The sequence below is a fragment of the Drosophila obscura genome, unplaced genomic scaffold, assembly GCF_018151105.1.
Source record: "Drosophila obscura isolate BZ-5 IFL unplaced genomic scaffold, ASM1815110v1 contig_150, whole genome shotgun sequence".
Lineage (NCBI taxonomy): Eukaryota > Metazoa > Arthropoda > Insecta > Diptera > Drosophilidae > Drosophila > Drosophila obscura.
In genome coordinates this window covers 9,766,403-9,782,141 of record NW_024542736.1, presented here as the reverse complement: position 1 = coordinate 9,782,141, position 15,739 = coordinate 9,766,403, and the positions used below count along the sequence as shown (strand labels likewise).

Below are 15,739 nucleotides of genomic sequence, written 5' to 3'. Positions count from 1 at the left end.
CCCCAAGGACAAACCAGTCAAATATTATATCATCCAGCGCCTAATAATAGACAAGCAGAACGTTAACGGCACTTGAAATTATTCAACTCGATGACATTAACCGACAGGCCTATTAACGGATAGCCCCACACAGACATTCGAGATGCTCTTACAATTTATCTACTAATGCCAGCAGCCTGACGACGTGGAATGTGTCCATATCCGAGTCGCAAGCAAGTCCATGTCCATGTCTTAGCTGCTGCTGGGTCCTCAAGGAGCGCGTCATGCGCACAATGGAACTCACCTCCAACCCAAAATCCACCACAGAGGCACGGCAGCGGGGGTCCTCAAGTTTAAGGACAAAGTGTATTTCTACAAGGTGAGGAGCATTCCACATTCCAAAGTTGCTTGTTTTCTGAGCCACTCTCTCACTCTGTGGTACAAAAAATATGCTCTAATTGCAAGCTCTCTGAGCACAGGATAAATCACAATTTTGTTGCAGACTTAGTTTTATCTGCCGATCTGATCGGAAAGAGTTAGTGAGAGAGAGTCACAGCAGCTAATGTCAAGGAGGAAATTATTGATGCTGGGAAGATCCAAAAGAAATATAGTCGAAGAGATGAAGGTACTTCGGGTGCTTGCTGCTGTGTGCTCGTATGTAGGAGCTATACAAACACGCATCACTGTTATAGATGTGGATGTATGTGTATCTGTAGACAAAAGCAGGCGGCAGTACTTCGCACCCACTGCGGGCGCCCATTCGAATGCCTTCCCCCTGCACCACTCTCATAACAGTACTCCCTCCCTCTCACTCTTTCGCTCCCTCCCTCTCTTGCCTTGGCGCAATGCTGCGCGCTTCGCTCTTTTCGGGTCGCATGAGCAAATCGCAATAGATAGAGAATTTTTTTTCTTCCTCCTTCTTTGGTGGCGCGGCCTGCTGCTCCTGGTTTATTCCTTGCCCCAAACACACACACACGCACACATAAACTCTGCATGGCCTTGTCTTTGATGTGTTTTATTTTTTTCAGGGCTAATCACTTGAAGAACAGGTGAAAAGCAGGCAACGAAGGCAAGACTTGGATAGAACTTTTATGTCTAGATCTGGGAGTTGGACCCTCTCGGCGGCCACTGCCTGGAATTTTTTCTTTTAGCCTATGCTCCCGCACTTTGCACATATGACAACGTAATTTTCACACAAACACGCACACAACACACACTCCCCCTCCCAGAGAGTGAGTGAGAGAGAGAGAGTGAGCGAGAGAGAGAAGAGTCGGGAATTTTATGTACCATATATTTTCCACGGGACTTCAGGGGCCAGACAACGGTCGCCACAGAAGCTGCAAAATTTTTTTGCACACACAATTTTTCACATTTTCATAATTTTTACACTTTTGCTGCTGCTGCAAAGATTTTCACTGGGGTTTCCACTCCGTCTCGATTTTTCTCGATAGGCGTTCCGCACTACAGTTATTCCCGTTGCCCCGTTTTGCCGTTAATCTTTTTCTTTTCTTTTTTTTTTTTTGCTGCTGTATTACATTTTTTGTGCGATCTGCGGTTGATGCCACTTATGCCACTGACACTGGAGGGGCTGTGTTCTTTTTTTTGTGTGTGGAAAATTTTCACCGATTCGAGCAGAGTTTCCTTCTTTTCTTGTACATTTTTCTTTGCTTTGTGTGTGGTGTGTGAAAATTTTCTTCTTCTCTCCTGTGCGCTGCCGCTGCTGCTATTCTGTGCTGTGAGTGGCAGTGCCCCGTAAACCGAAACTGCTGGCTAGCTGGCTGGCGGTGGCCTCTCGCGCTGCAGGAAAAATGGGCAAACAGTTCGTTCGGGCCGTAAAAGAGCGCGCATGCGCCTGCTGAATCACTAATTCGCACATTTCTTATCACCGAAGCTGTCAAACTGACGGAATTCACGGCGCACAGTGGCGCCCTTTCCCGATTTTCCAGTATCGATAGGGAAAGTATTGTTGATTTTTGTTCCATTCTTTAAGCTCTTGTCTTGCCGATTTTCACTTTCAGAACATTTCTTTCTCCATTTTTGATTTAGCAACGATCCCACTTAAGATTTGAAAGCTTTCTGGCTAGTTGTACCTGATCCTGAGCGTATAGCGTTATTATATTCAGGGAAAACATGAATCTATATATTGAATCCAATCCATTTAAAGATCTTACTCCATTTTGTTAATACAGTTTTTGATATTTAGTTGTTACCTTTGTTACCTGTTAATATACCTTGCGATTGGAATCAACTCTCCCGCTCCCACAGCTCTCTCTCCCGTTGTGCTGAGAGAGAGAGAGACGCAGCGGTGTTTTCTCCCACACCCCACCACACTCTCTCGAATAAAAATGAAATCAACAATTTGTTGGCTGCTGCAGGAGCTGCCAACTTGTGATCCCACACAGCCCCAACCGCCCACCACCCCCAAAAGTGTGGCCAGATTGCTGCAAAGGGACACAACACTCGATATGATTTTTATTTGATATAGGAATTGAATATAAAATGCAGTAATTAAAGATCTTTTTGTTTTGATTAGTTACGTTGGGATATATATTGGATATTGTATATTTTGTATAGGGTGTCTTTTCATCAGATTTATCTTATATCTCTAGAGTTGAGCACACCGTCGATTATTCCTTTCGTTTCGCTTTGCTTATCCTCTAAGTTATCCTTTAAAAGTATGAATGTGTGTGTAAGGGGAGGGGTTGGGATTGGTAAAATGTACTTTTGCAAATTGCATTTGCCAAGCGATAGTGGGAGCATATTCTATAATAAAACTGATGCACTTTTAAGGTTAGATGTGAATACATATACACGCATACATTTTAAGGCAAAAGAAGTACTGTTATATTTTGATGGGGCCCTGCCAACTTATCCCAGGCCATGATCATCGAAGAAACTCTGCGGGGTCTCATCCTGTAAAAGGGAGAAGGCTTTACTTCAGTTTGGGCTTTAGTTTGGTTTTTACTGAAGCAGAGAGATGTACTTAGTACTTAGAAATCAAATCATAAAAGCATCGGCAACTTTTGGGCTAGCCCTCAATAAATATGCTATAAAAGAAAGGTTAACAACTAAAAGAACAGGACACAGATAGAATAATATATATATAGAGAGAGAGAGAGAGAGAGAAACACAGTGGAGAACAGTGGAGAGAGTCAAGGTCAGAGGCAGTCAATGTGACACAACGGCAACAACATCAATTCAATCAAATGAAATACTCAAAAACAAAAGGACATACGATACATATTAAATAATATACTAGAGACTCTGGATCGGCAGTTCAACGTTCTTACCATTATCCATACATCAAAATAGACATAGTGGTATACGAGTACTTTTATCTTTTTGAAAAATACTTTTGTTTTTTATTTTAAGTTTTACAAAACACACAGAAAATTTGGCTAAAACGTACAACACACATACATGAACAGATACCATATATTGTGGATATATATATATTTATAATTGTATATAGACTATAGTTTATTCAGTTACCACTAAAGGATGAATTTTACATTATTATTATTTTCTTTTTTTCAATTATATATTTTTCATGTTCCACATTAAAGCTTACTTTTTTCTATGGTAAAAATAGTATTGCATATATCCCCTCTCTAAAATTTAAATATTGCCCATTTTGATGACTGATTTGGAATGATCTTTCATGTAGATATAGTAAAAGAGGAATATTAATTTAATTGCTGGATTTGGTTTAATGATCGATCGATAGGTAAGGTAACCCCTGGATGGTTCTACGTGAGTTTGAGGTGTTTTGCATGAACTTTTTGCCTGTCTGTTGGATCTACATATGTTATGTGTGTGTGTGTGTGCGTATATTCTTATTGATAGAATTAACCAAAAGATGTGTAGGAACCGTGTGCCAGTATGGATGCTCTGCCATGGGAATTACTACGATATCATTTATACTTTATTTTGCTTTTCTCTGTGGGTTTTATTGCTTTGGAGCAGCCTCCCTTGCTTCCTCTTCATCAGCTTCATGGTTTCAGTGCTGTACAACAGCCCCAACTCACACACACACACGCACATACGCATACACATTGAGCTTTTAAGTGTTGGCAAGTGTCACAAGAGTGCTGTGTGCATGTGTCTGTGCGCAGAGGATTGCTGTTCGTGTGTGGGTTGTGTGTTTGTGTGTGTAAATATCAACTACATGGATTCTACGGAATTTGTCTTGTTTTTTAGAGTAGTCCAATATCTCTTAAAGTGCCCTCAACGGCTTCGTCCTGGAGTACACAGAATAGAGAGAACAATAAGAACGAGAAGAGTAGATGGAAGAAATAGTAGTAGCAATAGTACATGTGTATGTATGCGTGTATGTAGTTTCAGTGGCTGTATTCAGATGTGTTCTGTGATTGGTAAGTAGTATTATGTTTTGTTTTTCCGATTTTCACGGCACATTTGTGAGTGAGCGAATGGTGAATGGGCGATGCAAGAGAACACGAAACATCACAGCGCAAAGAGGGGAAAGAAGCTTTGCATATGTTGCATACATATATGTATAATATATACAGCTCGACTGATCTGACCTAGACTCTCCACTACCCAACCCTTTTGTCGGGGTGGAGGCCCCCCTGGGGCAGGTGCTCTACATCATAGTATATTTTACACAGAGATTTACACATGTTTTTTTTTTGGGTATGGTATGGGATTTTCTTCTAGTTCAGATACTCGTTGAAGTCCTGCGATTGTTGTTGGTTTGTTGGTTGGTTGGTTGGTTGGTGGTGGTGTTACATCGATTTATGCAGTGGCGGGTAGGGAAAGCGTTAATAATAACAAGAGAAAGGGTATAATGGTTACACACTTGTATGGCTTATATGTATACAAAAATTATTGGATGTATGTAGGTATGTCTAGTTAGTAAGGAAAACAAACTATCAAACTACGAAAGATCATGCAAAACAATCCAAACTACAACGTTACAATTATGATATTCTTATGGCTAACAACACGCACAAAATTTGACTACAGATCAATCCGGTAATCCGGTAATCCGATTATCGGTAGGTAGGTAGGTAGGGTAAATGGCAATCAATTGTGGACGGAACTACGTTGGCTTTTTAGGTTTTACGTACAATAGTTAAGCAATATCTATGGCAAGTTCAATACTGTATAAATAACTCTTGAAATATTCTCACAATTCGTTTCGTTTTCGGCGGAGGGCAAGTGTTGTGGCACACAGCCGAGGCATGCAAGTTTCGAGGCGTTTATAACGTGTGTGTGTGTGCTTTACAATATCTTCAGTATTTAGGAGTAAGTTATTAAAAAAAAATATGAACAACACACACAAACAGTATCGTATCTTAGGATCTATTGCAGCGAGTAAAAGAACTCTTCTTGCTTCGATTGTTGGTTAGATTTGGTTTTGGTGTACAGTAGGTGTTTAAAAATATTAGTTTCGATTGCACAAATTAGAGAAACAAAAGAACAAAAGTAAGTAATAGTACATAAAGAGAGAGAGAGAGATTGAGAGAACCATGATATGCATATATGTATGAGGTAATATTATGATTCGGTTCGGGGTTGCAACAGGCTTTTAGGAAATGAATGGCATATAAAGGCATATATAGTAAATATAGATGGGAACAAACACTAACAAGTTAACGAAACTAAAGACCAGCGATTCGAATAAATGTGTAAAACAATTTACAATATCCGGCATATGTCTATATATATATATAGATTCGACACAACCGCTAGGCATTACAGATCATATGTCTCGGGTGTACTGACCTCTTGTAGCAGATCCTGTGAGGCAATCGCTTTAAGTACATTCTTCTTTGATGTCTCCTGGATCTCGCCGCCAATTAGCAGCTCATCCAGGATGAAATACGCCTTCTCGAAATTGAATATGATGTCCAGCTCGCAAACCTATGACAAAATCAATCAAATTTAAATGCTCCCTTCAATGGCAGCTGTCTTTAAATGGTTCACTTACGCTGCCAAAGTACTTATCCAGCAGCTCCACATAGCGATGGATGATTTCTAGGGTCAGCAGCTCATTGTCGTTCTGCTCGATGGCACAACAGAAGTACAAGCTGGCATATCTGCAGAAACAAAAAGAGCAAACGGATCGGTCAAAGTGGCCTTTGGAGAAGGAAATGCCATCGACGCACCTCTTGTATACGATTTTGCAGTCCTTCCACTCCAGGAACGAGCACATCTTGGGCTTGCGGGCCAGTATCGTGGTCACCAGCTCCCGGGTGATCTTCTTTTTCACCTTATCCGGATAGGCCATGTACCACTTCTGCAGCCGTAGCTTGCCCTGCCGACTGAACAGCAGCATGAAAAGCATCTACAGCGTAGGAGAGGACAATTATCATCGATTTGTTACAAAACTCATTAATTTTTTATATTCTTTAAGCCACAATTTTTCCCACTGACACAGTCATCAGGCACGGCACACATACACATGGACACATGAGCTGAGCCAACATCAACACCAAAAAAAAACCCAATGCGAAAACCGTATTTTTCTCTTTAGAATCCCCGATTAATCTATGATTTTATTGACGTTACCATTCTTTGGGGCTAAGCCTTGGTGTGGTTAATATCTGCGGCCCCTTTTTGTTCAAATTGAATAGGAAAATTATATTTTTTCCATGAACAGCGAACTTGTCGACGTATGGTAGCGAATAGCAGTCACTGGAGATGGGCAGAAATAAATATTCATCGTATTACACTACTTGTTAAGTGCAGACTGTGAGACCAGATCGATCTGGTGGTTGCGCAGCAACAAAGAAACTATAAACTAATATTCTGAAATTATATGAATCGTGTATTAATCACCTGTGAAATGATGAACACAGTGTGAATCAACACTAACACCAACAAATATGTATCCTCGCGACGTATATGTTTTGTGGCATGTCAGTATTGGACTGAAGTAATTTTAGTTATTAATTGAAGAATTATTTATGAACAACAGTGGTTGTTAGTGAGGTCTCACTGTATCTACCCTTGCGATATTAACCATTCCCAGCGAACTATCGTTTAGTAGAAACCAGCCAGATTGTCCATCCCTACTGTGCAGACGTTAGCAGCTGGCCGTACCGTACTCGTGGAATTTCATCAAATCGAATTTAAATTGCAAGCAAAGGCAGCAAAAATGTCATTAAAGCTCACAGCGAACATCAACAGTCCGCCTATAAGTAAGTGTCCCCTCGCATCCTTATCCGAGCATCGCAAACATATGCGGTGCACGTTGTGAGGTTATATCGGAACGCACCGCAAAGTCTATTTATGTACAAAATGTAGCACCGATTCGTTTGGTTATTGCATCAGTTTTTTATGGTTGGATATTAATTGACGCACATCCGCAGGTGGGCTGGCAACGGCGCATCTTATCAGCGGAACGGTGCCCGTGGAGATAGTCTGGAGCAAGGAGGAGACCTCGCTGCAGTTCCCGGACAACCGCCTGCTGGTGTGCCACTCGAACAACGATGTTCTGCGCGCCCTGGCCCGTGCCGCTCCCGACTACAAGCTGTACGGCGAGACGGCCATCGAGCGGACACAGATCGACCATTGGCTGTCCTTCTCGCTGACCTGCGAGGACGACATCTCGTGGGCAATGTCCTTCCTGGACAAGTCCATTGCGCCGGTGACCTATTTGGTGGCCAACAAGCTGACCATCGCCGACTTTGCCCTCTTCAACGAGATGCACTCGCGTTATGAGTTCCTCGCCTCCAAGGGCATCCCCCAGCATGTCCAGCGCTGGTATGACCTGATCACTGCCCAGCCGCTGATCCAGAAGGTGCTGCAGTCGCTGCCGGAGGAGGCCCGCTCCTCGGCGAAGCGCTTGAAGCGCAGTCCAAATTCCTCCAAGGAGCAGACGCCAGCCAAGACCGGAGAGCGCAAGCAAGAGGGAAAATTCGTGGATCTTCCGGGCGCCGAGATGGGCAAGGTTATTGTCCGTTTCCCCCCAGAGGCTTCGGGCTACCTGCACATCGGACACGCCAAGGCGGCGCTGCTCAATCAGTACTACGCCCTGGCCTTCCAGGGCACACTCATCATGCGCTTCGACGACACCAATCCGGCCAAGGAGACGGTCGAGTTCGAGAATGTTATTCTCGGCGACCTGGAGCTGCTCCAGATCAAGCCGGATGTCTTCACGCACACCTCCAACTACTTTGATCTGATGCTCGACTACTGCGTCCAGCTGCTGAAGGAGAGCAAGGCCTATGTGGACGACACACCGCCCGAGCAGATGAAGCTGGAGCGCGAACAGCGCGTGGAGTCGGCTAATCGATCCAACTGTAAGTCCAGGCCTCCACTGTCCCTTGAAAATTAGAAAATACTTTGTGACCTCCCAATGACAGCTGTGGAGAAGAATCTGTTGCTGTGGCAGGAGATGGTCAATGGCTCGGCGGCGGGACAGAAGTGCTGCGTACGTGCCAAGATTGACATGTCCTCGCCGAATGGTTGCATGCGTGATCCCACCATCTATCGCTGTAAGAACGAGCCGCATCCCCGCACAGGCACCAAATACAAGTGAGTAACCCCCTTAAGCATCTCACCTAGAACTCCTAAAGAACCTGAACCTGAACTCTCTTGCAGGGTCTATCCAACATATGACTTTGCCTGCCCCATTGTCGATGCCATCGAGAATGTTACCCACACACTGCGCACCATGGAGTATCACGATCGGGACGATCAGTTCTATTGGTTCATCGATGCCCTGAAGCTGCGCAAGCCGTACATCTGGGAATACAGTCGCCTGAACATGACCAACACGGTGTTGTCCAAGCGCAAGCTCACGTGGTTCGTGGACTCTGGCTTGGTGGATGGTTGGGATGATCCTCGTTTCCCCACAGTGCGCGGAATCCTCCGGCGCGGCATGACCGTTGAGGGTCTCCGGGAGTTCATTATTGCCCAGGGCAGCAGCAAGTCTGTGGTGTTCATGAACTGGGACAAGATCTGGGCGTTCAACAAGAAGGTGATCGATCCCATTGCTCCGCGTTACACGGCCCTCGAGCAGGAAAAGCGTGTGATTGTAAATGTGGAGGGGGCCAAACTGGAGCACATCCAAGTGCCGGTCCATCCCAAGGATGAAGCACTGGGCAAGAAAACTGTCACCTTAGGACCTGGCATCTACATTGATTACGTGGATGCCGAGGCCCTGAAGGAGGGCGAAAATGCCACCTTCATCAACTGGGGAAATCTGCTGATCAAGAAAGTCCACAAGGATGGCTCCGGCAACATCACGTCCGTCGATGCTGCCCTCAATTTGGACAACAAGGACTTCAAGAAGACCCTCAAGCTGACGTGGCTGGCTGTGGAATCCGATCCCGCTGCCTATCCACCCACCTTCTGCGTATATTTCGACAACATCATCAGCAAGGCTGTCCTTGGCAAGGACGAGGACTTCAAGCAGTTCATTGGCCACAAGACACGCGACGAGGTCGCCATGCTGGGCGATCCCGAGCTGAAGAAGTGCAAAAAGGGCGACATCATCCAGCTGCAGCGTCGCGGATTCTTCAAGGTGGACAATGCCTATGCTCCGCCCAGTCCGTACTCGAATGTGCCCTCGCCCATCATTCTGTTCTCCATTCCCGATGGCCATACCAAGGATGTGCCCACCTCTGGCCTCAAGATCAATGCAGCGGATGCCAAGACAACGGTGAGTACTATAAAGTTATGTATGGTGGGGAGAAGGGAAGAAATAACAGAGATATCTGTGGAGACTTTTTTTGTTTTAAAGGGGAAACGGAATATCTTGTATTGTGGAGATTGTTTAGATACTTTCTGCTTTATTCATCGTCATTATTTTAAATGTATTCTAAAGTAATTATCAAGTACAAATGATGCTCCCCCATTTTCCGAAAGAGAACAAATTGTTCCCATTCATCCAATCCATTACTTTTGGTAGAGTATTCAAAGAGCGACCTGTTCTACCTGTGGCTCTGTCCCTCTCTCTGCCTTCAATTTACTCTCCACTTGTGTGCCGCCCTCTGTCGGAGCGAGCAGGTACTCTATGCGATCTGCTGTCTCTCTTTCGATAGCCCTTGCCACGAGCCTCTGTAAGCGACGAAAGAAGAAGAGCCAAGAGCTTCATTAATGCCTTCCATTCCATTCCCACTTGCTGACGTGCCCAAACGCAAACAAACTTGTGAAAGTGGAAACCTAAAGCCATTTGTTTACCTTGCAGAAAAAGTCATCCTCTCCGGCAGCCAGCACTGTATCTGCTGGAGCTTCCAACGACAAGGCTGCGGAACTGGACAAACTGATTGGCCTGCAAGGCGATTCGGTGCGTGAACTGAAGACCAAGAAGGCCCCCAAGGAGCAAGTCGATGCTGCGGTGAAGAAGCTGCTCGGCCTGAAGGCGGACTACAAGGCAGCCACTGGCAAGGACTGGAAACCAGGACAAACACCTGCCCCAGCTGCCGCTACCAACGACGCAGAGTCAGTCAACGCCAACATAGTCAAGCAGGGAGAACTAGTGCGCGACCTCAAGGGCAAGAAGGCGGCCAAGCCAGAGATTGACGCTGCTGTCAAGGTGCTGCTGGAGCTGAAAGCCCAGTACAAATCCCTCACCGGACAGGACTGGAAACCAGGCACTGTAGCACCCGCTACAGGACCAGCTGCAGCTCCTTCCACTGCCAACGATTCGGTAGGCAACATCCTAGCTCAGATCACCGCCCAGGGCGACAAAGTTCGAGAGCTGAAAACAGCCAAAGCCGACAAGGCCGCCATCGACGCAGCCGTGAAGACGCTGCTCGGCCTGAAGGCGGACTACAAGGCAGCCACTGGCACCGACTGGAAGCCAGGCACCACAGCCCCTGCTCCAGCCCCGATGGCAGTCAAAGTCAAGCAGGAAAAGTCTCCGGAGCCGGCTCCCCCGGCAGCCGTTATCACATTGCTGACAAAGATCGCACAGCAGGGCGACAAGATACGCGATCTGAAGGCTGCCAAGTCGGAAAAGTCGCTAGTGGAGCCAGAAGTCAAGCTGCTGCTGGCCCTAAAAACGGACTACAAGTCGCTGACAGGGCAGGACTGGAAGCCAGGCACTGTGGCACCCGCTGCAGCGGCCACTCCAGTGGCTACTGTCGATCTGACGGGAGGGGATTCTGACAACGATATTTCATCCGTTTTGACGAAGATCCAGGCCCAGGGCGACAAGATACGCCAACTAAAGTCGGCGAAGGCAGCAAAGGCCGCCATTGAACCCGAAGTGAAGACACTGCTGGCCCTCAAGGGTGAATACAAGACGCTGAGCGGCAAGGATTGGACACCGGACGCCAAGGCAGAGCCCGCAGTCGTGAAAAAGGAAGCCAGTCCCGTGGAGATGGCGTCGCCAGCCAAGGATCAGCTGACGCTGGAAATCAATGCCCAGGGGGAGAAGGTGAGGGCGGTGAAGGGTGGCAAGGCAGCCAAGGAGGTGGTGGATGCGGAAGTGGCCAAGCTGCTGGCCCTGAAAGCCAAGTACAAGGAGGTCACGGGCACAGACTTCCCTGTGGCCGGACGTGGAGGCGGCGGTGGTGGAGCTACGAAAAAGGCGCCCAAGGAGGCGGCGCAACCGAAGGCGGCAAAGCCCGTCAAGAAGGAGCCAGCGGCGGATGCAGCGGCGGGCGGTGCCAAAAAGCAGACACGCCTGGGCCTGGAGGCCACCAAGGAGGATAATCTGCCCGATTGGTACTCGCAGGTGATCACCAAGGGCGAGATGATCGAGTACTACGACGTGTCCGGGTGCTACATCCTGCGCCACTGGTCGTTCGCCATCTGGAAGTTCATCAAGCAGTGGTTCGATGCCGAGATCACGCGCATGGGCGTCAAGGAGTGCTACTTCCCCATCTTCGTCTCCAAGGCGGTCCTCGAGAAGGAGAAGACGCACATAGCGGACTTTGCCCCCGAAGTGGCATGGGTCACCAAGTCGGGCGACTCCGATCTGGCCGAACCCATTGCCGTGCGTCCCACCTCCGAGACTGTGATGTATCCCGCCTACGCCAAGTGGATACAGTCCTACAGAGATCTGCCCATCCGCCTCAATCAGTGGAACAATGTCGTGGTAAGTGGGATGACACCTTTCTGCAGTGGAAAAACCCTTAATCCTCAATCTGTTCTGTCTTTTCTAGCGCTGGGAATTCAAGCATCCGCAACCATTCCTCCGTACGCGCGAGTTCCTCTGGCAGGAGGGCCACACGGCCTTCGCCGGCAAGGAGGAGGCCGACAAAGAAGTGCTGGACATTCTCGATCTGTATGCTCTGGTCTACACGCATCTGCTGGCCATACCCGTGGTGAAGGGCCGCAAGACCGAGAAGGAGAAGTTCGCGGGCGGTGATTACACCACCACCGTGGAGGCCTTCATCTCTGCTTCGGGCCGTGCCATCCAGGGCGCCACCAGCCATCATTTGGGGCAGAACTTCTCCAAGATGTTTGAGATCGTCTACGAGGACCCGGAGACGCAGCAGAAGCAGTATGTCTTCCAGAACTCGTGGGGCCTCACCACGCGCACCATCGGCGTGATGGTCATGGTGCATGCCGACAACCAGGGCCTCGTGCTGCCTCCCAATGTGGCCTGCATCCAGGCGATCGTTGTGCCCTGCGGCATCACCGTCAACACCAAGGACGACGAGCGTGCCCAGCTGCTGGATGCCTGCAAGAAGTTGGAGCAGCGACTGGTCGGTGCCGGAGTGCGCAGCGAGGGCGACTACCGCGACAATTACTCGCCCGGCTGGAAGTTCAATCACTGGGAGCTGAAAGGAGTGCCGCTGCGCCTCGAGCTGGGTCCCAAGGACCTGAAGGCCCAGCAGCTGGTCGCCGTGCGTCGCGACACCGGCGAGAAGATCACCCTGCCCCTAGCCGATGTGGAGAAGAAGATCCCCGCTCTGCTCGAGACCATCCACGAGAGCATGCTGGCCAAGGCACAGGCGGATCTCACCAGCCACACAAAGACCGTCAAGAGTTGGTCCGACTTTTGCAGCTTCCTCGAGCAGAAGAACATCTTGTTGGCACCCTTCTGCGGCGAGACCCCGTGCGAAGACAAGATCAAGGCGGACAGTGCCCGCGACGAGGAGGCCGAGCCTGGTGCTCCCTCCATGGGTGCCAAATCCCTGTGCATACCCTTCGAACAGCCGGCCCCCATTGCGGCCAGCGACAAGTGCATCAATCCCGGCTGCACCAACAAGCCCAAGTTCTACACGCTCTTCGGCCGCAGCTACTAAGCAGCAGAGCGCCGCTCGAAGCATGGCTTCCTTCCTTTCTATACTCTATAATTCTATAACTAAATTCGATATCCCCGCGATTGATAAACCAACCGATCAACCGATGTGTACTCTTATCTTGCAACTCTTATCTTTTAATAATCAAATAATCGATTAAATGTTTAAACAAATTTTTAATTTTAAAGCGAAAGTTTAGTGGTAACTTTAGGGTATTGGGGCGTACGATTTTTACGCATGAATTTCAGGGGGAAATGTAAACGGCTAACCGAAAGGCGCTGCTGCATGACGCGCACTACAGGCGAAACTAATTCTGTGAATCTAAAATCTACTCCCAGTCGATCTTTCACTATATTCTATAGAAGTGAGTATTTCTGTTCGGGCTTATTTTTTGTTTACTTGCATAACCCTGAACTCCTGGCACACATGTAGCCATGAGTATTCCCATCCCATCGCATGAATGCGGCGCACCTAATGTTAATTGGCATTTTTTCCATAGAGTTTGTCAAACTATTTAGCTGAGAACGACCCCAGATGAACCCAAGGCAGGTTGGCTGGGAAACGCTCAACCGCTAACTGGAAATCCAAATTAAATGTCGCTTATCGCCCGGATACCTTTTTCATTCTATAGAATAAAAGGAATACATTATTTATGAAACGGAACACTTGGGTGAAATACTTTGCGTTTTAAAAAGGTATCAATCACGTCCCAAGCCAATTAAAAGTATATGTTTTATTTAATTGTTTCGTATCGTATTTATGTACCCCGCAAATATCGGAATGAATGGGGTATATTAGTTAGAACCAATGCGAGTAGTTAACACTTGGGGGGCTGCAAAAGTTCTGTGGCACTTACAACTAGTAACTTTCGTTTGATTTCTTATGCCATTAAATAACTTAAAAGTATAAAATACTGAAACCATATTAGGTCTTGCCACGTCTACCGTTCTGAGTCTCCTAAATCAAAGGGTATACGACCACCAATTAACAACTTAAAGAGTCGTTCGACATGCTGCTCCCAGCAGCTGCATACAAATAAACTGAAAATCTTTCATTGACAGCCAATCATGGGATGCCTTCTGGATACAGTTTCCTACCACCTTTCATAAGATCTGTAACAAGATTTATGGTAACAGTAAGATAGAGGTGATGCACGGGCGGTGCAACCAAATCCCCCTCTCTTCGCTGGGCGGCTTCTACAATTATTGTCATTAATGATAAATAAAATAATTGTGACACTTGCAGCTGGAGCAGGGCCAACCAGAGGGGGTGAATTCAGTGGGCATCCAGAAGGGGTGAGGGGACCAGAGCGAGAAGCGGTTTAGGAATTGCCTGGAGCTGGTGCAGCTAATTAAATGCATATTTCGTTGAGACTTGTACGTCAGTAGACAAAGCTGCTGACTTGTTTTGAGTGGAAAATATAGGGGAAAATATATGTGGAATGGAATGGAATTCTACATATGTACATGTACATCTACGGCTATCTACGGCCGAGCCCACGCTACGGACCGGTCGACCGGTCTCCGGATCAAAAGCTCCGCACCCCCACCCCCAGACACACAGACACGACCTGGACAATATTGCGTGCTGATATGCGTAAACATCAACATCGACAGAACAAATGGAAACTGCGAAAGGCAAACACATACAGTGCGTTTCGTGATTGCAACACTCAGTGTTTAGGCTCTGCTGCTAAGAGTAAATGTGCTCAAAATCTTTGTAATCCCTGGAAGGAATGGTTATGAGAATTTCTATTATTATTTTTATTCTCTGATGATAAAACCTGTTAAAGTTCTCTGAGGGCAATTTATAAGCGGAATGTACATATGTACTTGCATACAACCTTACAGCATCGTTCCGCCCTGTATGTATCATATGTAAAATATCTTTGAAAGAATTCTGTTTCCATAGCCTGGCTCTGTTGACTCGGGTCAAACCTTAATGTGTTCTACTTAGCTGTTAATCGATTGGCGAATAAATAATAAATATTTACCCGTCGCCACAAAGGCTAAGAGAATTTTTGCAATTATGCTTGATTTATGGCGCTATTCACTTGATCCCGATTAAGCTAAAGGGGTTTCTTTTTTTTTTAAAGGCTTCAATTCTCAGAAATCCATTTTGGCCAAGCTGGGGGACTCCAACTACAGCTTTAGATTCCAGCCCCCAGCTTCAAGTAATCAATTGCATACAAAATTGCATAATATAATTAATTCCGAGTTGAACTTAAAGGCAACCCGTTTATATGTAATTGCATGCATATTCATCGTTTCGTTTAATGGTCATAGAAGGAGTGTCAGTGGACAGTCAAATTAGAGTCACCACCATTTGGTGGGATGGAGTCATTTCCGCATCGTTACAATTTAATCCAGAGGACAGAAAGAACTTAGGGAATACCCTGAAGAAGAGATTTCGATTAGGAGCTCAAACCTAACACTTTAAATGAAATATTTTGAGACACAACAAAAAAAGATGCCAAGAAGACCCTGGCAAGGGGTCGTTGCTCGAGAGTCTATCTTTTCCGCATTATTAGAGCTCCGCCCCAAAATAGAACATGGTTGGAAGTTCCCTTTCAGCGGCAATTTGCAGGG

At 46.7% G+C, this 15,739-nt stretch overlaps 2 protein-coding genes across 5 annotated transcripts; one reads left to right on the top strand and one right to left on the bottom strand.

The window, feature by feature from the left end:
* Positions 1–2,451: 2,451 nt before the first annotated feature.
* On the bottom strand, positions 2,452–6,638 carry LOC111069394 (AP-1 complex subunit sigma-2). 4 transcript variants are annotated; one of them, XM_022359442.2, is made up of 5 exons: positions 6,514–6,638; positions 6,111–6,289; positions 5,933–6,041; positions 5,728–5,865; positions 2,452–2,892 (listed from the first exon to the last, which is right to left on the bottom strand). In XM_022359442.2, the coding sequence occupies exons 1-5, from the start codon at positions 6,514–6,516 to the stop codon at positions 2,848–2,850; spliced, it is 474 nt and encodes a 157-aa protein (XP_022215134.1). In that variant the 5' UTR covers positions 6,517–6,638; the 3' UTR covers positions 2,452–2,847. The 4 variants fall into 4 exon arrangements, with proteins under 4 accessions (XP_022215134.1, XP_022215137.1, XP_022215135.1 ...); XM_022359445.2 differs by lacking the exon at positions 2,452–2,892 and adding an exon at positions 3,904–4,676; XM_022359443.2 differs by lacking the exon at positions 2,452–2,892 and adding an exon at positions 3,904–4,220.
* A 376-nt stretch (positions 6,639–7,014) lies between these two features.
* On the top strand, positions 7,015–13,272 carry LOC111069384 (bifunctional glutamate/proline--tRNA ligase). Its single transcript, XM_022359421.2, has 6 exons — positions 7,015–7,145; positions 7,317–8,249; positions 8,313–8,484; positions 8,551–9,613; positions 10,142–11,998; positions 12,066–13,272. Exons 1-6 carry the CDS (start codon positions 7,103–7,105, stop codon positions 13,152–13,154), a joined length of 5,157 nt encoding a protein of 1,718 aa, XP_022215113.2. The 5' UTR covers positions 7,015–7,102; the 3' UTR covers positions 13,155–13,272.
* The last annotated feature ends 2,467 nt before the right edge of the window (positions 13,273–15,739 follow it).

What these genes read in the sequence shown, in the direction of transcription:
- LOC111069394 (XM_022359442.2), bottom strand. An exon ending in TGCAAAATCGTATACAAGAG is followed by an intron (nt 6,042 to 6,110) that starts GTGCGTCGATGG and finishes TTGTTTCTGCAG; the next exon opens with ATATGCCAGCTTGTACTTCT. An exon ending in CACAGGATCTGCTACAAGAG is followed by an intron (nt 2,893 to 5,727) that starts GTCAGTACACCC and finishes TCCCTTTTACAG; the next exon opens with GATGAGACCCCGCAGAGTTT.
- LOC111069384 (XM_022359421.2), top strand. Translation starts at nt 7,103, where the DNA reads ATGTCATTAAAGCTCACAGCGAACATCAACAGTCCGCCTATAA. An exon ending in GTCGGCTAATCGATCCAACT is followed by an intron (nt 8,250 to 8,312) that starts GTAAGTCCAGGC and finishes TCCCAATGACAG; the next exon opens with CTGTGGAGAAGAATCTGTTG. An exon ending in CGCACAGGCACCAAATACAA is followed by an intron (nt 8,485 to 8,550) that starts GTGAGTAACCCC and finishes ACTCTCTTGCAG; the next exon opens with GGTCTATCCAACATATGACT.